Source organism: Mus musculus, chromosome 4, assembly GCF_000001635.26.
Source record: "Mus musculus strain C57BL/6J chromosome 4, GRCm38.p6 C57BL/6J".
Lineage (NCBI taxonomy): Eukaryota > Metazoa > Chordata > Mammalia > Rodentia > Muridae > Mus > Mus musculus.
In genome coordinates this window covers 63,558,743-63,574,154 of record NC_000070.6, presented here as the reverse complement: position 1 = coordinate 63,574,154, position 15,412 = coordinate 63,558,743, and the positions used below count along the sequence as shown (strand labels likewise).

Here is a 15,412-nt window from a genome sequence, read left to right as displayed (position 1 = left end):
GGCTGCAGCCAATCAGGGAGTGATACGTCCTAGGCGAAGGATAACTCTCCTTAAGAGGGACGGGGTTTCGCTTTCACTTTGGGTTTGGGGCTTGCACGCTTGCTCCTGAAGATGTAAGCAATAAAGTTTTGCCGCAGAAGATTCTGGTTTGTTGCGTCTTTCCTGGCCGGTCGCGTGAACGCGTGTAAGGGGGGGGGGAACACCCCTGCCTCCTGGGAATGAGGAGAGAACTCACTTAGCTGTAAAGGAAGTCTTTAGCCCTGGGCTAGGACGAAATCCTAATGACTGAGGGAAGTTAAGGGATAGTCTACTCTGTGGGGAAAGAACCAGCTCTGTTACCAGCACACCTACTTCTTTCTCCTTTCTCTGTTTAGAGACAGGAACTCAAATTTAAGATTCCCCGGCTTCGGCCTTCAGCAAGCCATGACTGAGGCATGTTCTACGAAGCCATGTGCTAGCAGGCCCACTCCTAAAGCTCCCAGCACAGCACCTGGCCCTCAGAGAAGCTGTTTCCTTCTGCTCCCACCCAGAGCAGCCAATGTCAAGTCTGCTGCAGATGCTAAGGACACCAGAGAGGGTTAAGGAGAGCTGTGACAGGACCCAGAGTGATGGCCTGAAGAAGAGACCCTCAAAGGGCCGTCAAAGGCAACTACACGACTAGTAGGAGCCAAGGGCTCCCCAAAGCAGCAGGCCCCCCAAAGGTTAACTGGAAATGTGCAGAGGTGCTTTTGTAGGGTCACATGGTGACAGACAATGGTGGCACTCACTGAAAGAGGGTCAGGGTTGCTGGCACACAATTGGCCCATGAAAAAAATTTATAGGCCAAGGGCATGTTCTCTGGTCTACCTGGGCATAGAAAAAGATCACTGGACGTGAATGAAGTAGGAAATCTATCTAGAATTCTCCAGCATGTCCTTTAAGTCCACACTGCACACAGGGGTATAGAGCTGGGGCTCACAAGGGGTCACGATGCACTGGATGGCTTCCACTGTCTATGACTAGCATTCTGGTGAGTCTTGCTCATCTGGTCAGAAAGTTACTCACTGAGAGCTCAGTTTCTGACCCTGACCCTGACCCTACTGCCCGTGTCACCCTCTCTTGACACCTGCCTCTATGTTCTCATCCTAAAGCAGAGATGGAAACTCCCCTTGACTTAGGAACCTTAATGCCAAAATGAGCCACTGCATGCGTGCCCCTCAGGAATGGACACTCCATACATGCTGGCTGGCCACGAGTGTCACTGTGACAGGAAACCTGGACTGAAATGTCATATTTTCCTCTGTGTCACCTTGGCCACACACAAGGGATGCCATGTGTTGCGCAATGTGTTGCACTCTGGATGGGCCTGAGGCAGTCTCGGCTCTTGCACCACTCTCCTTCTTGTTCCTGAGAATGGCTAGTCCCTCACCACATGAGGGTAAAAAAAATCATGGAGAGAGAGCAAGAGATCTTGAGGCTCTTCCAGGTGCTAAGTGATGCAGGGTTACTAATCCCGTGAGGGGCACTATCAGGAAGGACAGGTCTGTAGGATACTGATAAGGGATCCCTGGGACCAGGTATGTACCATGAATCCCAGCCCTAGGGAAGCAGAGGCAGGTGGATCTGAGTTTGAGGCCAGTCTGAGCTACAATAAGAGTGAAATACCCTGTAGAAAACAAAGAAAGAAATCTCAGGGGCTTGAGACTGTGAGCTGGGATCTAAAGGAAGAACTGAGGGGAGATGTGCGGCCCAGGTTAGTTCCTGAATCTCTCTGAGCTCTTCTTACTGGCCGATGACATCAACAACAGTAACAATTACAACTGACTGAGCATTTATGCTACGCCAAGTCCGAGCATGAATGCTCCCCTCCTTTAACCCTCACAACTATCCTACGATAGAGCCAGATTTATCAAGCTCTTTTCAGATGAGGAAACTGAGGTCCAGAAGGGATGAAACTGTTCGCCCTAGGCTGCAGAGCTAACAGGTATCAGGAGGCTTCAGGCCCTAAGCACAGAGCACACAATGGGTGCTCAGAGAATGGAGCTCAGTCCCAGGAAGAGAGGGTCCTGGCAGGCAGGGATTCGAGTGACCCAAGAGCCTAGAGAACCCTTTCCAGGCTCTGCACCTGAGGCCCTTACCTGTACCCATGAGCAGAGAGCAGGTCCTTCTCTGTGACTGTGTCTAGCACCTCAACCTGGCACTCCCTGGCTTCACAGTACAGCTGCATAGGAGCAGAAGGGGCGGAAAGAAGGCCATGCAGCCAGCAGACAGCCCTGGACTTGGAGAGTCATGGCAGCGTTGTAACACACCTGCCAGCAGCTCTCCTCACTTCTTCCTCTTTAGGTTGATGGCTTGCTTTCTCCTCTTCTCAAAAGAAGTATCTCCCAGCAGGAGCCAGAGGCTCAATTTATTTTTCCAGACCAAGCACAAGGGTTACAAAGGCCTGGAGAGAGCCCAGGGGTAGCATTATCTTGTCAGACTCGAAGCAAAGCCCAACAGAGATCCTTTCAGAATGATTAAGCCATAAAGTCCCAATTTGTCCCTGTGAACATAGGCATGAAATGGAGTTTGGCGACATGAAGCCAAGCCAAGCAGAAGCGGAGCACCTGCTAAGGACTTCAGAATGGCAAGCAGTGGTCCAGGGACTCAGAACAGAGGGAAAGAGGCGCTTCTGCAGGTAACCCAAAGACTGCATCCTGAGCTAGGGAAAATAATGCAAGATATCCGAACCACTTCCCAGAACCTGAGAATGCACTGTTAAACAGAGCAGACACTGCTCAGTTGACCTTAGACTAGGGAGAGAGAAAGGGCCTTGCCATACCCCAGTGAAGCCACACAAGCACGGGGGCCTTAAAGAGGAGCAAATACACCCCCAGGAGCCCTCCCAGTTCCTGGCCCAGGGACACTCACGCTGGACTCCTACCCACAGCATTCCAAGGAATTAAGTGTATATTCATAACAGCAGCGCCAGATGTCACACACTGGGCGCTAAGAAGGTTACCTGGAATCTAACCAGCCAAAGCCTGAGCTCTAGCCTGGTCACTCAGCAGCAGTGAACTGGGGGCTGCTCCCAGAGCCTTTATGAAGCCCTGCCCCTGATCTGTAAAGGCCTCTGGCCAGAGTCACAGGTGTTTCCATGGAAAGCCTTTGACGATCCACTTTCTGTGAAAAGTTTTGATACACAGCACAGGCATATTCAGGAGCTGGGAGGCAGGGATCTCCTCTCTAAAGGTGACTGGGGGTCATATGTGTGGCTCTGAACCTTGGCTCTTCCCTTACAGTGAGATCTAGGACAAGTTCCCTAACTCTCTAAGCTCACTGCCTGCATCTCAGGTGGCTACTGAGAGTGAACTGAGGCCTTGTTGTGGGTAAGGCACCTACCCTCCCCAGGAGAAACAACAGCATCTCCCCAACCCTCATCTCCAGGCAAGGTACTACAGTGAGGTGAGCTGTAACCTTCTCTCCCTGGCAATCACAAATTTTTGTGCAGCTCCAAGGAGAGGTGTGCGAGCGAGCTCGGCTAGTTAGAATCCTGGCAGGAATGCTGTCTACTGGGAACTGCTTTCAAAACAGCTGGCAGCCAGGAAGAAAAAAAAAAAACACGAACAACAAAAATCTGCAGTGACTGAGTAAGAAAATAAAGAAGAGAACAAAGAGCCTTTGCTTCTTGGCCAAGGAGCAAGTGGCTTTGTACCCCACACGCAATGGCCCCAGTGAGCAAGCCACCGAAGCCATGAGGTCATCAGATAGTGAACTGAAAGCATTAAAGGGAGACAGAGTGACCTTTCAGGGCAACAGGGGAGGAAAGAAGAAGGCAGAGGAGGGGAGAAAGAGCATGGGGGCACGAGCCAGTAAGCTTTGCATTTATGGAAAGGATGTGTGTGTGTGTGTATGTGTGTGTGTGTGTGTGTGTGTGTGTGTAAAAGAGCAAAAACTGTACAACAAAGGATTCAGCTTCACATTTCTCTTAGTTATGGATCTGCAGCCATGAGGGGAGTTGAAGGAGCTGCTGAGTTAGAACAAAGAAAGTATCAGACCACCCAGCCCTAAGGAGGGGACAGACAGGGCCCCGGACACCTCACCTTCCTCTGCTGCCTCTCAAAGACCAGCACAAGGGTCAGGGTCAGGCTGAAAGCAGCCAGGGTCGCAAGCAGCACGCCTGCCCACTGGTTGCCCAGGGCAAACATTTGGCTGGTGGAGTAGATGTTGGCCCACACCAACACGTAGAACACCTGTAGAAGACAAGGAGAGCTGTAGAAGGCATGGAGCTGCCAGGAACAGCAGCTCCACTCAGGGGCACCCTGTCAGATATCCCTGCCACCCTGGGGGTCAAACAGCCTCCCAGGGGCCTGGAGGAAACCATGCTGATCCTGGGATGGCTCCTATTCAATACTTATTGGGTGAATCTTGACAACAGGTTGTAACTGGCCTGGCAGAAATGAGGATATTCTAAAGAGACACTCGTGTCTCTCAGGCTGCTGAAACTACGGACTCCCAAGAAATGGGAACTCTGCTAGGAATCTCATGATGGGAAATGTCCCACAGCTCTAATGACTTGTTAGGCTACCATCCAGGATGAGACTGGAGCCCAGAGGATGGTGGGAAAATGGTGGGCGGGGCCACATCTTGACCTGGCTGCTTAGATGTGCTTGGCCGTGTCTGTGTGCTTAAACTCTGCTCTCCCTTCAGGACCTCTGGAGTGTTTGCTGAGTCTCTGTGTCGCTCTTTCCAGTGAGGCCACATTGACTAAATCTCCCTTTTCTGCATTCCATTCTTAACTGGTTCTTTTAGTCGGCCTATTGAAGATGGCTGGCTGAGCCGGAGCCGGGGTAAAAGTTGTGAGCCCTCAAGTTTGATAGCGAGGTCAGTCACTCCTAAGCCCTCCTCACCCCAATTTCAAATGAAACACAAAAGCGGCAGGACGCTCTGGAAAGAATTCTGTGTCTAAGCCCCACAGTGATCCTTGCCTGGGAGTATGGCTTGGGATAAGCTATGGCACCCCTCTAAACCTCAGTTTCCCCACCTGTAAACTGGGAATAACCATGCCCACCCCTCAGGGCTGTTCCAGGGCTAACAGGGTAAAGCCCGGTACTTTTTAGGGAGTTGTTAAAAACTAACTCCCTCTTCCCCTTCTTCTGAAAGGTGGGGTCAGCTAGGCCATGTGACCTTGAAGCTAGAAGCCAGAGATCAGTGTGCTTAAGGGTTCAGCAGCAGCAGCTGGATAGCCTGGTTCACACACTGTTTGGCCACAAACCGCACATGTCTCTGTATGTGGAGATGTAGGCATAGCTATATGTTTCTCAGCATGTGCACACACAGGTACATGCGTGCATTTGTGTGTATGCACACTATAAATACAGGAAACACCTAGCCGTGAACAAAGAAAAACCAAATCCCAGACGGGAAAGTTTTGGCCAAGGACAAACACTGAGTCAGGAGTCTGGTGTTCTATAGATTCCCAACCTCAACTCCCATCCTGTACTAACCCCTTCCACACCAAATCCATGGTACTAGGCCTGCCTGGGCAGCTGGGTTCCTCATCCCCTTATACGCCTCCGGACACACTGCTGAATTTGGTGTGGCTGAGGCCAAGGGGAGGCCACTTACCACAGCAAAGGCCAGCCTCATGGGCCTGGAGTTGTAGATGATGTACCTCCTCACTTGAGGTTCCAAAAGGGCACTCTCAGCCAAGTTCCTGTACTGCTCAGCAGGGACCTGGGCCATGCAGGATGAAGAGGTCATCAGTTACAGGACAACCAACTCCCTATCTCCTTCCCACGGCAAGCATGGCGTCCCCAGATCGCAGGACAGACCACGGGAGGAGGAGAAGGCATAGGTGGGGCACCTTAGAGGGCAGAAGAAGAGGCTCAGAGCACAGATTGGGAGCCCTAGGGTAGGTCTAACTGCAGGAAGGGGCAACCTGAAAGCCAGGGCAACCTGCAGAGGAACTACACAGCCTGACTCTCAGAACCTGCCAACAAGCATGGGGCAGCCTTGGGCAAGGCACAGGCCCTGAACCAAACTCTGGTCATGTCATTCAAGTACTGAGCGACTTGGGCCAAGTGACCTCTGCCCTTAACCTTGGTTCCTCTTCTCCAAAGTCAGGGGTGTGGCGGTGGGGGGGGGGGTCCTCGGCAGAGAGAGAAGCACAATGCACTCCAGGAGCTCGGCCCTCTGTCAGTGCCACTACCTGACACTCTACTCACACTTGGCCCTCTGTCAGTGCCACCATCTGACACTCTGCTCACACTCAGCCCTCTGTCAGTGCCACCATCTGACACTCTGCACAGAGTCCCAAGTGCTGAGGGCACAGACCTTCCTGTCTAAACCAGAGTGTGTTCAGAGCACACCAGCCCTATAGAACAGGAGCCAACCAAAGGGTAGGAGCCACTTAAGAATTCCATCTCACGCTCACTTCGGCAGCACATAGACTAAAATTGGAACGATACAGAGAAGATTAGCATGGCCCCTGCGCAAGGATGACATGCAAATTCGTGAAGCGTCCCATATTTTTTATTGAAGGTATTTATGCCCGAGATGAAATGGAGCTCTACTTAGGCAAGAGATGTGCTTATGTGTATAAAGCAAAAAAAACAATACAGTGACTCCTGGAGGCAAACCAAACACAACCAGAGCGATCTGGGGAAAGTAACTCGGGCCCACGGAAACAGTGGCATGGTTCGTGCCAAATTCAGAAGCAACCTTCCTGCAAAAGCCATTGGACACAGAATCCGTGTGATGCTGTATCCACCCCGGATTTAAACTAATGGAGAGTAAATAAATAAAAGTAGATTTGTGCTCTTGTAAAAAAAAAAAAAAAAAGAAGAAGAAGAAGAATTCCATCTCAACACGGAACACCTCAGTGAACTGGGGCCAAAGGGGCTGGCCAAGTTCATTCCTCAGAATCCAGAAGAAGGTAGAGGGAAAGATCAGACTCCACAAAGTTGTCTTCTGCCTTCCGTACATGAATCCTGGCACACACACACACACACACACACACACACACACACACACACACACCAACATATACATGAGAATAATCATCATCATAAGTACGATTCCCCCAAAGCAGAAAAATCCTCTAAGAACATATAACAATAGACACACAAGCTCTTCACTAATCAAGACAATAATCTAAGAAAGCTGTGGGGTTTCAGGAGATAGTTCAGTGTGTGGATCTGCTGCCCAAGCATGAGGACAGAAGTTTGGATTGCTAGCAGCTGTGTTAGCTTGGTGCTTTGGGGAAATGCCTGGCAGCCAATGTAGGTAGACCAGCAAGCTCCATGTTCAGTGATAGACCCTGTTGTCAATAAGCAAGCTGGAGAACAAACCAGCAAGACATCAACCTCCACATGCACAGGCATGCAAGTATAAATACATACACATGCACACGCCACACGAGAAAGGACGGGAAGAAAGAGAGCAGGGAGAGAGAGAAGGGAAGAGGAGGTGGAGCACAGCCAGCTTGTCTGGAGCACGGCGCTCAGTGCTGTCTGCAAAGTCTTCTTTCAATAGCAGCGTGTTAAACTCGGAGAGCTTCGGGCTGTACTGAGCTGCGTGTGACCCTGCCTGTGATTTCCTGGCTAGTCCTGTGGAAACCTCAAGGGCTCTGGGGAGAGAGCCACACCGTTGCCCTCCACACCAATAGCAAGTGCTGTGGGTCACTGAGAGGCCGTTGCATCCCAGAATATCTGCAGATGCTCCTTGGTATCACACAAGTAATCCCGATGGAAGCCCTACAGAACTGGCATGAACATCAGCCTCTCTTGCAGACAAGCACAGAGAACTTGAGCCTCCTGCCTAAAGTTGCACAGGCAGCGAGCAACAAGCCTGGATCCATCTCCACACAGTGGGTCTGTGGACTTCAGGCCTGGATTCACTCTTTGAAGGTACCACATCCATTATGTGCTAAGTTCCATGAACTTTCATAAATGTTGTTCCCTCCCTTACAATGCCTTCCTCCCACCCAGCATACTTGAATTCATCCTTCAGCAAGCCTGCCAGGGTCTAGTCTTCCGTGAAGTTTTTGTGACCACCCACCACAGGGAAGTTCAAAACTCTCTCCTATGCCACCAGTGTTGCGTGTGGTCCTCTACTGTAGCATCCACGTCTGGCTGACCCTGCTCACCTGAGCCACGTCTGGCTCCTGCTGGGCAGTGTGAGCACTGGCACTGGGTCCTGCTCACCCCTGCACAGTTCAGACAGCTCAGGGCCTAGACAGAGTGGCCACCCTCAACACATACATTCTGAGTTAACACACTAGGAAGAAAGATTAGTTCTAGTCATTTCCTATGGCCCAGGCCCCAGTCAGAGCAGGTAAAGAGTTAAGGAAATGTTTGTGAAGAGATTGATGGGTGGACAGATGGCCCGGTTGACAGAGAGAAGAACAAAGAATCAGCCAGAACTCACCTGAATGCCCCAGGCCTGCAGTTGCTCTTCTGCAGCTCCCAGGTCAAAGGAGATAGGTGCACAGGTATTGTCGATCCGGAGGACTGTGAGGACCTGGCCATTGTGTAGCTCTGCAAGCAGACCAGAGCATCAGTGGGCCACACAAGAAGACCTCTGCAGAAGTTCATAATGGAAAGCAGCTACCCCAGGCTGGAAGCACCTTCTCCTGATGAGGAACTTGGTAGCTGTTCCTAATCCCTGAGGACTTAGCTTGACTGGGGAGCCCCCAAGAAGCAAAACTGAGGTTCATATGACCTAACTAGACAATTTATAGCTTCCCAGGACAGAAAGGCATCCCACAAAGAATGGGTGGCCCTGAGTCCCATGTCACAAGGCATATGTAAACAGAGGCTGAACAACCAATTCCATTAGGGGTGAGGTAGCTGTTCAGTCAAGCTCTGAACGGGAAATTCAGCTGAATAATTTAAATCCCAGCAAAGTGCCAGATATCAGACTTAAATAGTTACCATGGAACATCAGCCCCTAGATGGCCACTCCTTCATCCCCAGACTATGCTGCTGGCCAGGATATAGAGCTGTAAGCAGGGCACAGATCAGCTGGCCTCAAGCAGGAACAGCGGCCTTCATTACCCACTTGGGCTGATGGAATCACAATGGTCCTTAAAAGGAGGAAGGGCATAGGCAGCTACACCTTGGCTAGCCTTGGCCACAAGCGAAGTACTTGAACCTAGTACTTAGTACTCAGTAGTCAGAACTACTGGGAAGGCGAAGGACACAGAGCCTTGTCTAGATGGGCTCTCAGAGAGGAGCAGGGCCCTCTATGGCCTCCACCGTGAGCTCAGAGAGAGCAAAGTTAGACTTCTGACTGTAGAATTGCAGAGATGCTACGGTGGCTTTCAAGCCTGTGTTAACTGTCAAGCATCCTCTGAATCCATGTACAGCCCTCCAGCACACTCAAACATTAACCTTGGGCCCCCAGTGCCTCATTCGCACATGTCAAGGATGAGTGTGTGTGTGTGTGCGTGCAACTGTTCAATTCTTTCATCAAGCTTGCGTTTGGGCCATACTTCCACACTGGTCTTTTCATCACAGGGTTGCCTGAGCTGGCTTAGTGCCTTGCATATGTTTGACACATAAAACAGATTAATACGATAGGGCTCTAATCCTCAACATTGATAGTCTTCCTTCTCATCCCTTGGGCCAGGAGGGGAGTGCACCTACAATCTTAAGGATTCCATCCATTCCATAAACTCTAGGTCCTGACCAAAAGAGCTTTCAATTTTGGCCTCTCCTCTCTCTTTCTGAAAGGAGTGTGGTACACAGAATAAACACAGGACAGCTCTTGAGGGATAAACTGTGACCCAGTCCTTTCCTAACAAGGTAAACTTGGAAGGTCAACTGTGTCCTTTCCTACAGAGGGTCACAGCCACCGCAGGAGACAGTGGATCATGCAGATGGCAGCCTGGCTGCCATCTTATGGCGGGTGAATTACTAGCTCCAGCGAGGTCAGAACTTGGAAGCAAGCTGGTTAGAGCTCCAAAGTCCTGATAAGACAACACTACTAAACCTTTTACCCTCCCCTACCTAGACTGAACTGAAGACTCCCCACATGAAAGGGGGTGGGCAGAAAAGAAACAAAGAGAGAGACCCTCATTCAAAGACTGGAGCCTCACTATGTGTTTGCTCTGAGAGTCCTTCTAAGAGGTGGATGCTGTTCACAAGGAAAGAGCAGCTGAGCCTCTGCAAAGCAAAAAAGTTTAGGTTGACTTGAGAGTAGGGGGATAGAGCCACAAGAGGAAGAGACGGTGCCCAAAACACAGCCATCATTCAGTGGGGTCTCCCCCTGGTGCCCTGACCCGCCACACAGGATGAACCTCCCCAGGAGAATCTGGAACCTTCAGCCAGCCACACCCTGGGCTCCACAAGCATTGGCCCAAACACTACAGAAACCTTTCACCTGATCTCTTTGCCTTTCTACCAGGAGTCCCCAGATTCTTGGCAATACGATCTCTCATTTGTTGCTTAACAGGAGAACAGCAAGCCCTGTGCTTGGAAATGCTTGTTTCTACATCTAAGCTAAGCAAAGCTGAGAGAGAGGGGATGGGGCGTATTGAGATTGAACAAAGAAATAGGAGAGGGCTTGCCAAAATTTGGCAGAGTGATGCCACTCAGGTCCTGAAGGGAAAAAAAAAATTCTGCATCCCATCCCATTCTACAGCAGCATGTATAGGTACTTAAATTGTTTTTTATTAACCTAGTCATACACCTTTTCTGAGCAGAGTGTCAGACCCTCTGTGCAATCCTCACAATCCCACAGAACACCCACAGTTTACAGTGTTATTTCTCCTTGCTGCACCCGGCTACCACCCATGCCTTCATTCCCCAGCACACCGACTCTGCGTCCCCAGTGGAGCAGGTCTCCTGCTGCTCTGCAGACATGGGAAGGCTAAGACGATACAGAGCCCTCTCCTCTCTGACCTTCCATTCTGGTAGGGAGGCTCAACAGTTACTACACAGATACCTGGTATACTAAATAAATTCTGCAGGGAGAATACATCAGAAAACACTGACGAAGGCTAAGCCAACAAATAATTTGTCATAGGAAGGATGAATGGTGGCCTGAAGGATAAATGAAAACTGAGCACCGAAAGAGCATCACTGATTAGAAACAAGGAGAGGAGAGGAGAGGAGAGGAGAGGAGAGGAGAGGAGAGGAGAGGAGAGGAGAGGAGAGGAGAGGAGAGGAGAGGAGAAAAAGATCATCATGTGCAAAGGTCCTGAGACAGAATGTCCTACAAAGAACAAACAACAAGGCAGCAGGGGGCACCAGAGCTGGCCTGGTGAATGAATGGTGGATCTTCATGCCATGCCCAGTGGGAAGCCCTGAGGCAGAATGCGCTAGCAAGCTACACATCTGGAAAAGTAGGACAGAAAACGGAGCTAGGCAGTGGCAGTCAAGCTCAAGGTGGTGTCAGGAGGTGGTGACAGTGAGAACACGGTGGAAATGATGGAGAGTGACCTACAGCTGAATACCAAAGTCACCCAGCTACACAGAGACTCCAGTTACAAAGTGTTGGAGTTCAGCACAGAAAGGCACTCAGTGAGAAGGAAAAGCTGGGAGTCAGTTATGGCCTTACCTTGCCCCCAGCCAGGAGGGTTCCCCTGAGGCAGGATGTTGCAGCCAAGGGTAGAGGTGGGCAGGGGACCAGCTGCCCCACCAGGATCTGTGGGAGGCTCACAAGCCATGGCAGACAGACAGCTGCTCTAGCTTCTACTTCCTGTTTCTGGGGGTGCAGTTCATGCTGGGGCAGCGTCTCACCTCCACTTGCCTATGAAGAACAACAAAAGAAAGAAGTTGAGTCCCTGGCTTCCTGGCCTTCCCGGAGGCCAGAGTTGCTAAAGGCCAGGGAGGACCATAAGGAGTCTAAATGCTGACCTTCCGATCTTACTGAGGAAACTTCTCGGAGGAAGAAGAAGGAACTAAAACCTTCCTCTGGCCTCTGCTGAGAATTTCCCTACTAGCTAGCATAGGGTCTTCTCCAGCTCAGCCACACCAGACACCACCCATTCCTTCCTGAGATGCCCAGGCAAACAAGCCTGGGACAGGTATTATGTTCGTTATGGGAAGGCCTGTTCACATATATACAGCTCTGTTTACATGTACAAGGCTCTGCAAGATGTACAAACCGAAACCAGGGAACAGGAAACACAGATTGCACACAAAAAGTCCTGACAAGCATGAAGAGGAGAACTAGCAGACAGTCTGACTACATTCCAGTTCTCTAAAGGGGTAAAGTCCATGTTCAGGGTTCATTCACACTGTGGCCCCACAGCCTCCTACTTGTGTAAACTTGGATACATCACTCATCCTCAGAACTTCGAATAGGCTTCTTCAAATCTATCAGACCTCTCCCCACAGAGGCCCACTACCAAGAATCAATGGACATAGGAATCAAAATCACGGGAAGGCCATGGGGAACAGATATCACACTCCATGTGTATTAGCTCTTTAAATCCTTCAAGGCCAGCACTCTAGAGGCAGAGGCAGATCTATCACCAGCCTGGTCAACATAGTGAGCTCCAGGCAAGCCAGGGCTACACAGTGAGACCCTGTCTCAAAGACAAAACAAAACACTCTCAGTCCAGCCTCATGACATATGCTGAGAGTCCCAGCTCTGAGGAGTGCACGAGGCAGGGCAACTGGATCAAACATTTAATGCCAGCCTATGATACACAGTGAGCTGCAGACAGGTGTAAGCTACCAGGTAAACCCCGCCTCCTAAAAAGAAAGATAGTTTCTCCTGGTCACAGGAGAAAGCAGTTACAGACAGCCGCTTTCACTGAAGCAAGGGTTTGCTCGCTGGGGCTTCCAGGTGGTCAGAGGTTTCCAGCAGGGAAACCTTGGCAGTTAAACGCTCTACTGAGAAGGAGAGCAAGCCCTGGCTTTGCAGTTAGCTCTGCAGGGTCCCGGAGGCGTGGCCAGTGCTGCCAGCATCCACCTTTAGCCATTATCATCAGTCAAAGTGGGAATGCTCCTTATGGGGGCTCCTTTGCTGACCTCCTGAGTCACCAATCTGCTACCACCTGTGACACGTGTCCCAAGAAAGATCATGTCCTATTAAATGCCACGAAGAGCACACCAGTCCTGAGAAAAATCCTCTAGATCATTCATGTGCTACCAAGGGAGGTTGACACTGGGGAAGGCAGGAAGCATACAGATGACACACACCTACTTGAATCCAAACTGGCCCCCAAGCCCCACTGCCCGCTGACCTTCAGGGAGGAACTGAACCTTCTGGCTTCTTCACTGTTTCTCTCCAGATTTCAACAGGCACAGCTGCACAAGGCTGGGATGCTCTGCAAAATGAAAATGGGGGGAGGGGACTCCTGTTGAGAACAGAAGGATCTGCGGTCAGGGGGATGGATCCGAGGGTAAAAAGCACTTGCTGCCCAAGCCTGGTTCCCCAAGTTCTACCCCAAGGTGCCCCTATAAAAAGCCAGATGAAGAGGCAGGAGCGTCTACAATGGCAGTGTTCCCCTTACTCTGCCCACAGCCCAGATTCCGTTCTCTCCTCAACATGGGTTTCCTGTTCCGTGGTCAAGACATACTCTCTCCAAAGCTGAGTGGCTATCAGCCAAAGAGTCGGGAGAAGGATTTTAGTGACTCCAGGGTCTCAGCCCTCAGCACCCACGCTTGGGCTGGCTTCCTTTCCAGCTAATTCATGGAATCATCTTCGAGTGGGTCAGAAGAAACCACAATTCCTAGGCAGTGATATAGAAACCAAGTCCAGTCAGCCTGAGTCTCCTTGCGGCTCATGCTCAGTCCAACTCACAACAGCGGTCTCAAACAAAGGAGTACTTACCAGCCTATCTTAGTGCGCCTGCTCTTTCTATAGACCCAAGAGGCACAATGGCCACAAGGTTGCGCCCCTCTGCTGCCTCTGAGCAACTGCTAGGTAGGCCACAAGGCAGACCCAACCCTGACATCTGTACTCCTGGCCGAGGACTCAGGCCCTCTCGGTGAAGCCTCCCAACACTGGAGTGTTGAAAAGGCTGGGAGGAGCTGACACAGACTGGAGTTGCTCAAGCCCGGGGCTGCACAGAAGGATCCACTGGTTGCAAAATGCCACAATGAAGCATTGTGTCGGGGGCAGAAATCACAGCACCCACATCAGCCCCCTCAGCTGCCCACAGAGACCCAATCAGCAGACTCCAGTCACACACCCAAGTTTGTGTGTGTTGGCTAAAAGTAACCTGCCCAGCCCAACCACTTCCCACCTGGGTAGCCTTGAGCAAGGTAACAAGACTTCTCTCTGCCTCCATTTCCTGGAAAGGAGACAAGGACAGACACTTAGGATTGCCCTATGGGTTCCACGTCCATGAGATCCACACTTGGGAAAAGGTTGATTACTGAGAGAAGGTAGCTGTCATCAACCTATGCCACAAACATTCCCTGAGAACCTTCTAGGGCCAGCCCCTGGACTGTAAAACCAGGAGTGGAACATGGAGCGTTTGCTCAGCCCTCCCCTGCAGGGATCACCATCCACTGGGGAAAACACACTCAGAACTGCCAGAGAGATGAGGAGGAGGAAACTAGGCAGCAAAGGTGGAGGACGACAGACTCCCTGGGCTGCCTAAATGGGCTGCTTCGCCAAGGAGGAGACTGAAAGGAGCCACACAGAACTGAATGGACTCGACTCAGAGGTCAGGATGGGTCCAGGGCTCCCCGTGTACATTCTCATCCAAGTACCGAGGCTACAGGGCCATGAGGGGTCAGGCAGGACCCCAATGGCAAATGCTAACCATTTACCACCTCCTCAGCTCTGCTCCAATCTTCAGCACACAAGTAAGGGAGCCCCACACCATGGTAAGCAAAGCACAGAGGGAGCAAGTGACTGCCGACCGAGTTCCTCTGGGAACCCACATTGCAACCAGATTTTCCAGTTGCGGGCTGTGCAGACTCAAGCCCCCAAGAGGTCTCATCTCTGCACAGTGCCTGCCAGCCTCACCAACATCTGAGCGCCTAACATATCCTGAAAGGAAAGAAAGAAAAAAAAAAAATGGATTTCCTTCTTCTAACTCAGCTTCATTAATTACAATGCAAGTCCAACACATCAGAGAAGCAGCAGTCCCCCAAAAGTTTAGGGCAGAAAAACCTGGCTGGACAAGGAGTTCAAACGCCCCATTTCAATGATGAGAACATTAAGCCCCGGAAGAGAAAGCCGACTATCCAAGGTCAGGGAGCAAACCCGGAGGGAGCCAAAACAGAAAGCCGGCTCGGCGCGGCCCGGCCCGGCGTCTCCCACCGTACCTGGCCTCGGGCTTGGGCAGCAGGCTCCCCGATCTCTGCCCTCTGGCCTTGGGGTTCCTTTACCCCAGAAATCACCCGCCCTGCCCTGCAGATCCCACGCCTGACGCGTGGGGCGGGAAGAGGTCACCCGAGCCTGAGCGGAGGGACGCGCACGCAGGCCCCGCGGCCCCAACCCCCGAGCGCGGGAGCGCGGACGCGCGGGCACGCGCACGGCT

The 15,412-nt window shown here is 51.3% G+C and overlaps 1 protein-coding gene and 1 non-coding gene across 11 annotated transcripts in view; one reads left to right on the top strand and one right to left on the bottom strand.

The window, feature by feature from the left end:
• Positions 1-15,412, bottom strand: part of Tmem268 (transmembrane protein 268) — a 31,763-nt gene that overhangs the window by 12,203 nt on the left and 4,148 nt on the right. Inside the window, exons 1-7 of one of the 10 annotated variants that reach the window (NM_001356355.1) lie at positions 15,198-15,392; positions 14,165-14,212; positions 13,160-13,243; positions 11,524-11,715; positions 8,389-8,498; positions 5,587-5,694; positions 4,062-4,211 (exon numbers count right to left, since the gene is read on the bottom strand). In NM_001356355.1, the coding sequence (NP_001343284.1) occupies positions 4,062-4,211; positions 5,587-5,694; positions 8,389-8,498; positions 11,524-11,632 (477 nt within the window). In that variant the 5' untranslated portion in view covers positions 11,633-11,715; positions 13,160-13,243; positions 14,165-14,212; positions 15,198-15,392. Of the gene's footprint in view, positions 1-4,061; positions 4,212-5,586; positions 5,695-8,388; positions 8,499-11,523; positions 11,716-11,822; positions 12,810-13,159; positions 13,274-13,429; positions 13,449-13,495; positions 13,649-13,749; positions 14,136-14,164; positions 14,213-15,197; positions 15,404-15,412 lie in introns of those variants that run through there. The other 9 variants (XM_006537871.3, XM_006537867.3, NM_001356354.1 and 6 more) reach the window with 9 other exon arrangements.
• Positions 6,389-6,493, top strand: Gm24448. The gene has a single exon (XR_003955562.1). It is a non-coding gene; the product is annotated as a U6 spliceosomal RNA (small nuclear RNA).